This window comes from Prenolepis imparis, unplaced genomic scaffold (assembly GCF_030444845.1).
Source record: "Prenolepis imparis isolate NDT839.2.m4 unplaced genomic scaffold, iyPreImpa1.0 SCAF_243, whole genome shotgun sequence".
In the NCBI taxonomy this organism is placed as follows: domain Eukaryota; kingdom Metazoa; phylum Arthropoda; class Insecta; order Hymenoptera; family Formicidae; genus Prenolepis; species Prenolepis imparis.
The window spans coordinates 36,913-51,213 of record NW_028141401.1 but is presented as its reverse complement, the minus strand read 5'-3'; the positions used below and the strand labels follow the sequence as shown (position 1 = coordinate 51,213).

Below are 14,301 nucleotides of genomic sequence, written 5' to 3'. Positions count from 1 at the left end.
AATTTTCTGCTTCAATATGAAGAAATCTGCGGCTGAGGCTCATCGAATGCTCTCAAATACTTATGGTGAGACCGCTATTAGTGAAAGAACGTGTCGTGAGTGGTTTCAACGCTTCAAGAACGGTGATTTTCACGTCGAAGACCGGCATAGCGGTGGAAGAGAGAAGGTTTTCGAAGATGCAGAATTGGAGGCATTACTTAATGAAGACTCGAGTCAAAGTCAAGAAGAATTGGCACGATCATTGGGAGTGACTCAACAAGCAATTTCAAAACGCCTCAAAGACATGGGAATGATTCAGAAGCAAGGAAATTGGGTGCCGTACGAGTTGAAACCGAGAGATGTTGAACGGCGTTTGTTTGCTTGTGAACAGTTGCTTGAAAGACAGAAGGGATTTCTGCATCGCATTGTGACTGGGGACGAAAAATGGGTTCATTACGATAACCCCAAGCGCAGAAAATCATGGGGATATCCCGGCCATGCTTCCACGTCGACGGCCAAACCGAATAATCTCCCGCAAATGACGAGAATTTGGCTCGTAAACTGACATTTTCAATCGAGAATAACTTTATGATGCAGACACAAATCGACTAATGTTTCTATGGGGTTATGTTGACAGATGCCCAAGTTTATTGCATGACGTCTATGATCTATTTATTTCGACCACTACTTACCGCTAAAGCTATCTATAGGAAAACGGCGGAAGCAAAGTTGTACACCTAATATATATATATATGTATATTTTCTTATATTTTTATAAATCTATATTATTCGCAATGCTACGTTTTTTTAAATAAGTGTATAAATTATATCTAAATAAATTTAATATATACATACTTGTATATCTGGAAAATTTGCTAACATTAAGACCACAAAATCTATGGTATGAGCGACTGTGTCGGTGGCCTAATAAATAAATTTTATATATTTATTTCTTTGTTTTTATATGTATATAGTTACAATTATATGTAAATATATTGTATTTACCGCTAATGCTATAGTAAATACTTCATCCTGGATCATCTCTTGTGTCATCTTCTTTTTATAAGATGTTTCCAATAAAATGCGAAGAAGCGATTTATCTATATAAAAAATGTAATTTAAAAAAATTAAAGCTTCTTTGTGCGTACGTGCGCGTATATTTTGTATAAGTGTGTTTATTATTTTCTCAGTTTTATGGTAAGAATTCTATATGTTACTGTATAGGAAAGTCTATTCGAATCTTTCATAGAGTGCCGTGAGAAAAGAAAAAGATCTGGTTGCTATGCAGCTGTTTATCGTGGTTCGTTTTATGTTTGAATCGACACGATGCGCATCGTACGGAAATATCAAGATCATCAGAGATACATCGAAATATATTTGGTTAATTACATATATCTGGTTAGGAAGGTCGACTTTGTCCAATTGGGGACATCATGTAAGTACATATCATGATAGTCGATACCTTCCATCAAGCCAATTATTTGAGGCTAGCCATAAGGTGATCATCCAAATTCTATCTTTGCCTTATGGTGATTAATATATCTTTGCCTTATGGTGATTTATATCTTTATCAAACAAATTCTATCTTTGCCTTATGGTGATTAATATATCTTTGCCTTATGGTGATTTATATCTTTATCAAACAAATTCTATCTTTGCCTTATGGTGATTAATATATCTTTGCCTTATGGTGATTTATATCTTTATCAAACAAATTCTATCTTTGCCTTATGGTGATTAATATATCTTTGCCTTATGGTGATTTATATCTTTATCAAATTAATTCTATCTTTGCCTTATGGTGATTTATATTTTTATCAATCTAATCTTATCAAAGCTGATTAATATTTTCTCTGCCTTAAAAGGTGATAACTGAAAACTATAAAACTCTTATTCATATTTTGCCTTACGGTGATATTATCCATAATCATTTTTATCTTGCCTTACGGTGATATCATTTAATTCATATTTTAATTATATTTCCTAATTTCTTTAGAGACGCAGGAATTCTTTACAGATATATATATATATATATATATTTCCTGGTTCCTGTTTTGAATCCTATAAATATTCTGGTTCCTGTTTCTAAGATGAAGACAACTCCTATATAACCTGTACTACATTCAGTCCTGTACATAATATGAAATAACGTCGTAAAACAAGGAAGGATTATACATAGCAAGAATATAGAAAGAATTAATATTAATCTTGGAATAAGAGTTAAGAAGTTACGTTCGGTACGTACAAAAATTACATTTTATTGTTATCGAACATTTTTTGGTCCTTCGAGCCGGATACCAAGCTTTTCAAGATGTCTAATATAGAAGCAAAGATCGCTTTACAAAAAAGTCGATTTAATCTAATACAAGATGCAGCGGATTTTGATATCGTAGAAATTTCACGTTTAAATCGTCAATTAATTAATACACGTTTGGATTTACTTGATCAGAATTGGTCTAAATTTCAAGTAGAACATGAAAATTTATATCTTGAGATACTTTCTGAGAATAATGATCAATCATATATTAAAGAACACGTGTATGAACGTTGTCAAGCGTTTTATGTATATTCTCGTGCTAAATTACTTACATATCGAGATGATTTAGAAACGGTAGATCGGCAATCTCGACCTACTCATTCGGAACATGTAGCATCATCTACCTCACAATTACCTCGTAGTGCATTGCCTCGTATAAAATTACCAAGCTTTTCAGGAGATTATCAATCATGGAGATCATTCCATGATTTATTTGTTTCTTTGATTCACGATAATGAAGATTTATCAAACGTTGAGAAGATGCATTATTTGAAGACATGTGTAACTGGTGAAGCGGCTCGGTTAATGTATAATTTGCCTATTTCTGATGAAAATTTTACTGTTGCATGGGATATATTAGTTTCAAGATATGAGAATAAACGATTTTTGATTACTACTCAATTGGATAGAATTATAAATTTAAAGCCGCTTAAAACAAAATGCGCTCAAGGTCTCAGAACTCTTTTGACAACCATATCAGAAGTTATTGGTGCTTTACGTGCTTTGAACTGTGAAGTAGATCATTGGGATCCATTATTATTACATCAGCTCGTAAGAATACTTGATCCTGAAACTCGAGAAGCATGGGAGGTTAAACTTGGTTCAACCTCTTCATATCCGACTTACTTACAATTTGAAGAATTTCTTATTGGGAGGACACGAGCTTTAGAGAATCTTAATTTACATAATAATACTTTTTCTTCTGGATCACATAAGGATAAGGATCATTCCTCTTTTGGAAAGTCTCGTACAAAAATAGCTGCTCATGTAGCTACATCATCTAATCAAAATTCTTTTACTAATTCTTTCATTTGCCCGCTATGTGGATCTTCACATTTTTTAGCAAAGTGCGATCAATATCATTCGAAAACTCAGCAACAACGAAGGGATATTATTATGAAGCATCGACGATGTTTTAATTGTCTTGGCCCACATGTAGCAAGCAAATGTAATTCTTTAAAAAGATGTCTCAAATGTGGAAAGAAGCATCATACTTCAATTCATGACATCAACGTGTCTTCATCAAAACATTTTGGTGAAAAATCATCTAAGATAGATAATGCTCAATCTACTCAATCTAAAGAAAATCCTCAGTCACAACCTTCAATAGAATGACAAAACAAATTATGTGCTCATTAATCTGGACAAGCAAATTCTTTACCAAAATTTACGTTATTAGCTACGAGTAGAGCCATATTACATAAAAATAAAGATGTAAATTTTGCAGTACGTTTATTAATAGATCAAGGATCAGAATTATCTTTTATTTCAGAAAATTTAGTAAATCATGCACAACTAAAACGCAGTTCAGCTTCAATACCACTTCTTGGAGTCGGTGGTACATATTCCGGTCACACTAAAGGAAGTGTTACAATAAAATTACAGTCCATCTATGATCCAACTTATAATTGTACAATCGAAGCCTACGTGTTACCTCGTCTAACAACTAAATTACCGCCTTTTAACGCGTCTTGTCATACTTGGTCTCATATTGCTGGACTTCAACTTGCAGATCCTGATTTTTTTTGTTCTGGTCATATTCATATCATTTTAGGTTCAGATAATTATGGCTCGGTAATTCTGCCAGGATTAATACGAGGGGATTTGTCAACGCCTATTGCTCAGCAAACTATTTTCGGATGGGTTCTTTCAGGACCAATATCAGAAAATGATTTATCTAATTCAGCAAGAACGTATCATTGTACTTTGGATCATGATTTACAAGATCTTATTGCTAGATTTTGGAATCAAGAGGAACTACCTACTACAACGGAATCTAAATTAAGTGAGGAAGAAGAAGAGTGTGAACGACATTTTTTGTCTACTCATACAAGAGATGCTACTGGAAGATATGTTGTACGTCTTCCTCTAAAATCAAATCCTTCACTTCTGGGTGATTCAAAACAAAAGGCACTATGTTGTCTCAATAGATTATTTCAACGATTTACTTTAAATCCCAAGTTTCAAGAACTCTATGTTGATTTCATAGAAGAATACAAAACATTGGGTCATATGATGTTAGCTGATATTTCCGGAAATAATAATTCTCCTATACACTATTTACCACACCATGGAGTTCTTCGAGAAAGCAGTCGTACCACAAAATTAAGAGTTGTTTTTAATGGGTCTAGCCGTACAAACAGTGGTTATTCTCTTAATGATCTGCTTCACGCAGGCGCAAAACTTCAGACAGATATTTCAGATATTCTTATATGGATTCGTACACATCGATTTCTTTTTTCTACAGATATAGTTAAAATGTTTCGACAAATTGCTCTTAATCCTGACGATTGGGATTTACAAAGGATATTGTGGCGAGGTTCTGAAAATCAACTGGTAGCTTTTAGACTCACAACTGTAACTTATGGACTTGTCTGTGCTCCGTTTCTTGCATTACGAGCATTACAACAATTAGTAACCGACGAAGGTCATCATTTTCCTAAGGCTGTTATTCCTTTGACAAAGGGAAGATATGTTGATGATATCTTTGGAGGAGCGGATTCAATTTCGGAAGTTAAAGAGATTGTCAATCAACTTATTCAATTATGTGCAGCAGGTGGATTTCCTTTACAAAAATGGAGTAGTAATTGTAGAGAGATTCTGCCAATGTCGATGTCGGGTGAAGAATGTGAAGAATCGTCATCTGCTGTGGAAATTGAATCTACACTTTGCAAGATATTAGGTCTTATTTGGAGACCCGACTCGGACACGTTTCATTTTTCAGCTTTACCAACATCTACTACAAAATATACTAAAAGAATAATTTCTTCTGAAATCGCAAAATTATATGATCCATTAGGACTTATCGCACCTATTCTCATAACAGCCAAAATCTTTCTTCAAGAACTCTGGTTAAGAAAGATTGAATGGGATGAACCTCTTTCTCAAGACATGCAATATCGTTGGGAGAATTTTAGAAAACAACTTCAGCATCTAGATCAATTAGCAATTCCTAGATGGTTTGGTTATGTTCATTCCAGTACTTCTGTTGAAATTCATGGATTTTCAGATGCATCAGAATTAGCCATGGCAGCTGTGATTTATATAAGAATTTCCAGTAACGATGGTAAAATATCTACTCAACTGATTTGTTCCAAGACAAAGGTTGCACCAATTAAACGGCTTACGATTCCACGTCTTGAACTTGTTGCGGCTTTGTTATTAGCGCGATTAACTGTACATACTTTAAAAGCACTAGCACTTTCTGACGTATCGGTGTTTTGTTGGTCTGATTCATCTGTAACTCTTTCTTGGATTTCGGCTCATCCAACCAAATGGAAAGATTTTGTTCGTAATCGTGTATCTACTATACAAGAATTATTACCTTATGGATCTTGGCATTTTGTTCCTGGGAAAGAAAATCCTGCGGATTGTGCATCTCGTGGTTTAAGGCCAGATCAATTAATTAAATTTGATCTATGGTGGAAAGGACCAAATTGGCTTTCTGAGTCTCCATCATCTTGGCCTTCTTTCAAGTGTAAAGAGTTACCGGAAACTGGTTTGGAAGAACGATCCAGACAAGTCATGATTGCTGTCACCCATCAACCTTTATACTGGGAATTGTTGGATAAGTACTCTTCACTCATGAAATTATTACGAATTACTTCTATTTGTCGCAGATTTATTCGTTGTCTCCGTAGAGAATCACAATCAACACTGATTAAACATCCCATAACACCCATGGAAATCGAGAAGAGTCGTAATTTTTGGGTACGAATTGTACAACAAGCATGGTTTTCGAACGAGATTCGTATAATTTCTAATAGAGAACATTTGCCTAAATCCAACCCTTTGATTCGCCTTACACCTTTTATAGACCATGAAGGATTACTTCGTGTTGGAGGTCGTCTCCATAATGCACAGATAGAGTCTGACACAAAACATCCACTTATTATACCAAGAAGATCTTCGTTAAGTACTTTGATTATTGATGATGCTCACAAAAGGACGCTACATGGAGGTACTCAAGTTACTCTCGGTTTTTTACGAAGTTCATATTGGATTATCGGTGGAAGAGCACCTGTACGTTCTTACATCCTAAGATGTGGAAGGTGTGCACGGTATCGCGGAATTCGAGCGAAACAGCTCATGGGTCAATTACCATCATCACGTGTGACTCCAGCAAGACCTTTTTATAACACAGGTTTAGATTATGCTGGTCCCGTGATAATGAAGACTTGGAGAGGGCGAGCGGCAAAAACTTATAAAGGCTATTTAGCTATATTTGTTTGTCTCACAACATCAGCAATACATATAGAAGTAGTTACGGATTATACCACTGATGCATTTATAGCTGCCTATAAACGATTTACTGGTAGAAGAGGTATATGTGCTACGCTACAAAGTGATTGTGGAACAAACTTTGTTGGAGCTGATGCAACTTTAAGACGTTTTTTCAAGTCATCTTCTAATGAATTACGTGACCTTGCCTATCTTCTCGTTAAAGATAACACTGAATGGAAATTCAATCCTCCATCAACCCCTCATTTTGGAGGAAAGTGGGAAGCAGCTGTAAAATCTATTAAATTTCATTTACAACGAATTTTAAAGGATACTATATTAACGTATGAAGAAATGACAACGATAACTGTACAAATAGAAGCAGTGTTAAATTCAAGGCCATTATGTCCTTTATCAGATGATGCATCTGACTATTCACCCCTGACTCCAGGACATTTTCTTATTGGAGAAGCACCAACTACATTACCGGAACCGAGTCTATTAACTGAAAAGACATCTTTGCTTTCACGCTGGCAATTACTTAAACAGAAAGTAGATCACTTTTGGTCAAGATGGTCTATAGAGTGTTTACAAAGGTATCAAGCCATTTCTAAATGGTATCACCCTTCGAATGAAATAAAGGAAGGATCCTTAGTATTAATTACGGATGAGCGTTACCCGCCAGGAAAGTGGCCCCTCGCAAGAGTCATACATTTACATCCAGGACCAGACGGTTTAACCAGAGTTGTTACAGTGAAAACTGCAAACTCTATTTACAAGAGACCTATAACAAAATTATGTATTATCCCAACTGATCCTGAAATTCATTCAACAAATCTATTGTTGAATGCGGGCGGAGAAAATGTATAGGAAAGTCTATTCGAATCTTTCATAGAGTGCCGTGAGAAAAGAAAAAGATCTGGTTGCTATGCAGCTGTTTATCGTGGTTCGTTTTATGTTTGAATCGACACGATGCGCATCGTACGGAAATATCAAGATCATCAGAGATACATCGAAATATATTTGGTTAATTACATATATCTGGTTAGGAAGGTCGACTTTGTCCAATTGGGGACATCATGTAAGTACATATCATGATAGTCGATACCTTCCATCAAGCCAATTATTTGAGGCTAGCCATAAGGTGATCATCCAAATTCTATCTTTGCCTTATGGTGATTAATATATCTTTGCCTTATGGTGATTTATATCTTTATCAAACAAATTCTATCTTTGCCTTATGGTGATTAATATATCTTTGCCTTATGGTGATTTATATCTTTATCAAACAAATTCTATCTTTGCCTTATGGTGATTAATATATCTTTGCCTTATGGTGATTTATATCTTTATCAAACAAATTCTATCTTTGCCTTATGGTGATTAATATATCTTTGCCTTATGGTGATTTATATCTTTATCAAATTAATTCTATCTTTGCCTTATGGTGATTTATATTTTTATCAATCTAATCTTATCAAAGCTGATTAATATTTTCTCTGCCTTAAAAGGTGATAACTGAAAACTATAAAACTCTTATTCATATTTTGCCTTACGGTGATATTATCCATAATCATTTTTATCTTGCCTTACGGTGATATCATTTAATTCATATTTTAATTATATTTCCTAATTTCTTTAGAGACGCAGGAATTCTTTACAGATATATATATATATATATATTTCCTGGTTCCTGTTTTGAATCCTATAAATATTCTGGTTCCTGTTTCTAAGATGAAGACAACTCCTATATAACCTGTACTACATTCAGTCCTGTACATAATATGAAATAACGTCGTAAAACAAGGAAGGATTATACATAGCAAGAATATAGAAAGAATTAATATTAATCTTGGAATAAGAGTTAAGAAGTTACGTTCGGTACGTACAAAAATTACATTTTATTGTTATCGAACAGTTACTTTGAAAATTAATATTAAAAATAATGCGGGAGTAAAAAAATGACAATTTATCAACGAATAAAATTAAGTATTTTAATAGTAAAACACACTAATAATATTTTATCTAAAGCTATCTAAGAAAAATCTTATTTTGCGCAATATTATAATTAGTAAGATCAAATGATACAAATAAAATAATAAACTTACGACTTGTTTCACTTTCATTCTTGGTATTCAAATCATTTAATGCATATATCTGCTGTTGTATGAACTGTGTAATAATAGAGATTGTGTAATATACATATATAATATGCTATGTAAGCTAAAGTAATAATATTTGCAATATTTACTTTATTTATAATTGAATGGCAGAAGTTTACAACTTCTCGCTGTTTTCGTCCCGTAGCAGTGAGAGTGAATATAAAATTAGAATATAAAAATATATTTTTCATCCTTGTTCTTACAATTTGTTTGAAACTGAAAAACATCTTTTTTAAATATTTTATAAGATATGTAAGAAGGCATTTAACTAATTGTGATTATTAAATTCCAACAATGAAGTTAATAATAAATATTGTTTTCTCTATTTATATATTAATAAATCTATTTATAAGAAACCTTTAATTAGTAATATAAATACATTTATAAACTTTTTTAATATTTAAATAAATTTATTTTTACGAATAATGTACATTTTGATATTGTATAAAGTTACGATAAAACCTTTTTTTACCTTGTTATAAATTGGAAACATTGACTGATTAAATTCGATATATATTCCAGTTTTATGTCCGATATTGTAGCTTTATAACAATTATATAAAAATAAACTTAATATTCAAGATACCAATAGTATATCTAACCTAACTGACTAATTATATTGAGTTACATATTAAACATTAGATTTAATAAATAAATGTGATATGTAATTTTTCAAAATAGAAAATAAATGCCTTTTTAACAAGTATTTGAAAATAGCAACCAGTTGTGAAAAACTGTGCTTATTTCATTGTTTTTGTTGTTTGTTATAATTTTTGCATTATTAATTTATATTAGTGTCAAATGTTTAACGATATTTTACAGCATTTTTGCATATCTTTTTATTAAAATATAAGAAAATAAAAACATAAAAACATAAAATCTTAAAAACAAATTGATACTTTTTTATACTTATTTCATAGACTTATAATTATATTTAAATTGAATAAAATATTATAAATCTGATTTTGCTATTACAAAATTAATACATAATTTGATACTCTTTAAAATTTTAACTTTAAATAAATTGCGTTTAATAGTATTTAGTTTATAGAATGTAATTATCGTTGTAACGTGTAGGCTTTTTTCATCATTAGCAAATTTTCTCATTTTTACGGTGCCATTTATTCGTTATAATAATTTTGATACGAAATGTTTAAAATACTGCAAATGAATAAAAATACTTAGTCTTACCGCACGCAGTAGACAGAGCATATTCTGTTATATTTTGAAGAAGAAAAACTTCATTCTCGTTTAATGTAACTTTTTCTAATTTGTCCGTAAATATTAAAGATTGTTCCACAAATATATCAAAATATTTTTGTAACATATTTGTATTAAAACTTGGCGCCACTATTTTTCGTTGTTTAGTCCACATAGATGCTGAAGTAAATTTTATTAGGAAGAATTTAATAAGAAGAAATTTTATTAAGAAAATAATAAAGAGAAAGAAAGATGAGAAATATTGCAAATAAGTTATACGTCATAAACCACTCTGATTTTCACAGATATTATAGTTTTGATTTACATTCATTTTTTTTTCTCTCGTATCACATTATATATAAACTCTTCTAAGTTTCTAAAATTTTTTTCTTTAAAGTTTTGTACTTTTTAAACCGTTTAAAAAAAATATATATATATCTTAAGAGTAATGTATATAAATTATTCGTGGTTATCAATTTTTATAACTTTGACATATTATATTCAAAAATATTAGTACTTTTAATGTTATAATTGTATAATTTCACATTTTTTTAGTTTGTAACACTTTTATGCAAAGCAGTCACAAGGATTACATATAAAGGAAAGTATAAACTTTGAACTTATGTGGAACGATTTATTATATTGTTTTGGTTTACTGCAAAGTACGTGGCCGAAGAAAAGATTCCGCTTTTCCCCTGCATCCAAAAATTCCGAAAAAATTGTAATATAATACAAATTTTTAATCTCATAACTTAACTTATATTAAAAAAAAAAACTAGAAAGGAGGATGTTAAAGAAGTTCCTAATTTGGCCCCCAAAGGTGTAAGTAAAAGGAATAATGTTTTTTGTAGATTTTGATCTCTTGAATGAAACTATGAAAAAATTCGTTGGGTATAGAAAACATCTTGAAAATTGAGCAACAACATGATGTATCGAGCTACCACAAAATGCATCTGTGTTTTTTTTAGGGGGGAAAGGAGGTGCATTTTATTAAACATATCGAAACAATCTATAATAATAATTAATTAATAATAATTAATAATAATTAATAATAATAATAACACTAGTTTACAAACAATATTTTTTTCATTATTTTAAACAAGACAAGATGTTTCTGATAGATTTTTGAATACTAAACACGATGCCGCAAGCCAATTTTCACTAGCATGTTAGGTTTTAGAAGTAATTGAGGTTTAATATCGCAAAAATGGCTTTTTTGCGATATTTGAGATTTATTTGTAAAAAGGTTAACGTTATCTGGAAATTCTGATCAGATGTCATGAATGTATTGTTCATCCTCTATAAAATGCATTTTTTTTATTTCGATATTTTACTTTATAGCCATGTTATGAAAAATTAAAGCTAGACTTCTCCTTATATGAGGCACCAGTCTCTATATGAGAAATAATTCCCAGGTTTCGTGTGTTTCGTTATATCACAGTATAGTTTGTATTCTTCATTTTCAATGATGGTTGTTGCACTTGTACTATGGTATGGTGTTTTGTTATTATTATTATTATTATTATTATTATTATTAATTAATTAATTAATTATTATTAGATTGTTTTTGTATGTTTTTAAAAATGCACTTTCTTCCCGCTCTCCTCTAAAAAAAAAAAAAAACTACAAAATCACTACTCCTCTTACTTACACCTTTGGAGGCCAAATTCGGTATTTTTTAAACATTTTCTTTTGTTTTGATTAGATTAAAATTTTCTGCCGTGGAGACTACAGAAGAAGGAACACAGCTTCTTCTCTGCTCACGCATGTATATTTTGCAGTAAGATAATAAAATATATAGTTGTTTATATTTTATAATATAACAAATGTATAGAGTATATATTCCCGACATACTTATTTTTTCCCACCATGGAAATTTAATATTTTCAAGAATAACTTTCTGCGATATTCAAATAAAAAGGTTTGTTAATTTATCTTTATTTTTAACAAGATTCAAAATATTGTATAATTGCATATCGAAAGCTGTCTAAGAACTTACAGAAATAAATGAAATATCTTGATGCGATAAAATAACAATTATACTGAACGATGAAATAATAAACATAAACAAAAATATTAACAAAAAGATGAATAACACTCAATACAATAACTCACAATAGTAAAAATTGAATATAATCAGAAATATATGAGCGAAATACTTTATACAAAGTATCTTTATACTTTATACAAAGTGCCTTTATATTTTATACAAAATGTCGTATCTTAGAAATTATAAGTCTGCAATATAATTCAAATTACTGATCCATAATTCTATTTACTATATGAAAATCAAAATAATCGATGAGTTAGAACTTTTTTACAAAATTTATTGAAAGATGATATATCACACACACACACACACACACACACGCGCGCGCGCGCGCGCGCAAATGTAATATTTAAAAAATGATAAAAAGTCTCTGAAATGTATACGCCATCGTGGAAGTGTGAATATAAATATTTGTACAAGGCGCATTTTTAAAGTAAGGTCCGTTTTGAAATAAAAATAGGACCTTAACGTATAAAAATAATTTATTATAGCAAAAAAACTTCTACAAGCTTACTTTATTTTTCCACATAATCATCATTGACTTCCATTCATTTTTGATATTGTTTCAACAGCTTCGTAATTCCATTATTGTAAAAGTCTGCCGCCTGTGTCTTGTACCAATTAATAACGTTTTTTTAGTTCGCCGTTAAAAAATTGAATAGACAACTTTTTGAGGTTTTTGGACCAAATGTTATGAATGACTTTAAAGTTAGACAATGGTGTCGTTTGTTTAAAAAAGGATAAACAAATATTTATGACGAAGAGCGTAACGGTCGCCAACAATGATGACAGAAGGAAGAAGTAAATACAAAAATTATTGAAAATCAGCGGTTTACGGTTTCAGAATTGTCTATTCAATTTCCTAAAGCGAACTAAAAAACGAAAGGAAAAGCGAACTAAAGAACAGCATTACTAACTGGTTCAAGACACAGGCGGCGGACTTTTACAACAATGGAATTACGAAGCTGTTGAAACAATATCAAAAATGAATGGAAGTCAATGGTGATTATGTGGAAAAATAAAGTAAGCTTCTACAAGTTTTTTGACTATAATAAATTATTTTTATATGTTGAGATCCTTTTTTTATTTCAAAACGGATTTTACTTTAAAAATGCGCCTAGTACAATTTATAAATATGCAAATAAATTATTCAGTAAAAGTGACATAACTACTTTATTGTGTAAAATGAGTTATTAAAAGTAACTAATTATGTTTAATTTTTTTAAAAGAAATCTTACCAGGGGCTGTAACTAATCCTTTGCCTAATACTGGTTCAAAATATTTATATATTATACTTTTTTCCAAACAATGACTGTTTTGTAAAATTGTCTACAACATATACATTTTTAAAAATATTTCTATAATACATATCTGTTTCCGTTATTTAGACAATTATTATAAACTTCAGAAAAGCATTTTGATTAGATGAGAAATATAAGATTATAAAAATATAAAAATAATTTATTTTTAATAGATTCTTTATATAATATATAGATATTCATCTATTTATATAGGAAAACGTAAGTAATTTAGTATATATAATAAAACATAAAAAAAAGTGTTATTATATATTTCTACCTGTATTTGATCTGATTCGTATATTACAATTATTGACTTGTTGCCGATCCATAATTGAAATGGAGACGGATAATCTTCTGCTAGTTTAATGAAAATATCCAAAAGTTCTAAAATATGTTTTATAATATATTACATGAAAGAAACAATTACATAGAAGAAACAATTTATCTGCATTTTATTATATTGTACACAATGCAATATAATAATATTTATTTTGCAATACTGATATACATATTTCTAAATATTTATTCCTATTATTTGTTTGATTATTTTTATATAAATTAAGCATTATTCTATAATTAAATATATTTTTATCTTTTTAATATTACCATGAGAACTCCGCTGCAGAAAATAGTAGGCACTTCCAATAATCGGAAATGTTTTTGGACCAGGTAGAGTGTTTCTTGTTTTAATGGAAGATTGTCGGCGACAGTAATTTAAGATAAAATAACTTGTGGCAATACATGCCAAAATAATTAGTACAATACTTACAAATATCATTACACTGAACAATGATAACTGCGAAATAATAATATGATTTGATATCTATATTACTATGAATGTGTGGATATCATC

At 30.5% G+C, this 14,301-nt stretch overlaps 2 protein-coding genes across 3 annotated transcripts; one reads left to right on the top strand and one right to left on the bottom strand.

Moving 5' to 3' along the window:
• Window positions 1-479: 479 nt before the first annotated feature.
• Window positions 480-14,301, bottom strand: LOC145948110 (cytochrome P450 4C1-like). 2 transcript variants are annotated; one of them, XM_083057867.1, is made up of 9 exons: window positions 14,055-14,300; window positions 13,726-13,832; window positions 13,386-13,476; window positions 10,089-10,277; window positions 9,371-9,440; window positions 8,988-9,114; window positions 8,845-8,908; window positions 985-1,079; window positions 480-903 (listed from the first exon to the last, which is right to left on the bottom strand). In XM_083057867.1, the coding sequence occupies exons 1-9, from the start codon at window positions 14,224-14,226 to the stop codon at window positions 820-822; spliced, it is 999 nt and encodes a 332-aa protein (XP_082913993.1). In that variant the 5' UTR covers window positions 14,227-14,300; the 3' UTR covers window positions 480-819. The 2 variants fall into 2 exon arrangements, with proteins under 2 accessions (XP_082913993.1, XP_082913994.1); XM_083057868.1 differs by lacking the exons at window positions 13,386-13,476; window positions 13,726-13,832 and having other exon boundaries at window positions 14,055-14,301.
• Window positions 2,291-6,475, top strand: LOC145948108 (uncharacterized). The gene is made up of 3 exons (XM_083057866.1): window positions 2,291-3,464; window positions 3,666-6,226; window positions 6,333-6,475. The coding sequence occupies exons 1-3, from the start codon at window positions 2,291-2,293 to the stop codon at window positions 6,381-6,383; spliced, it is 3,786 nt and encodes a 1,261-aa protein (XP_082913992.1). The 3' UTR covers window positions 6,384-6,475.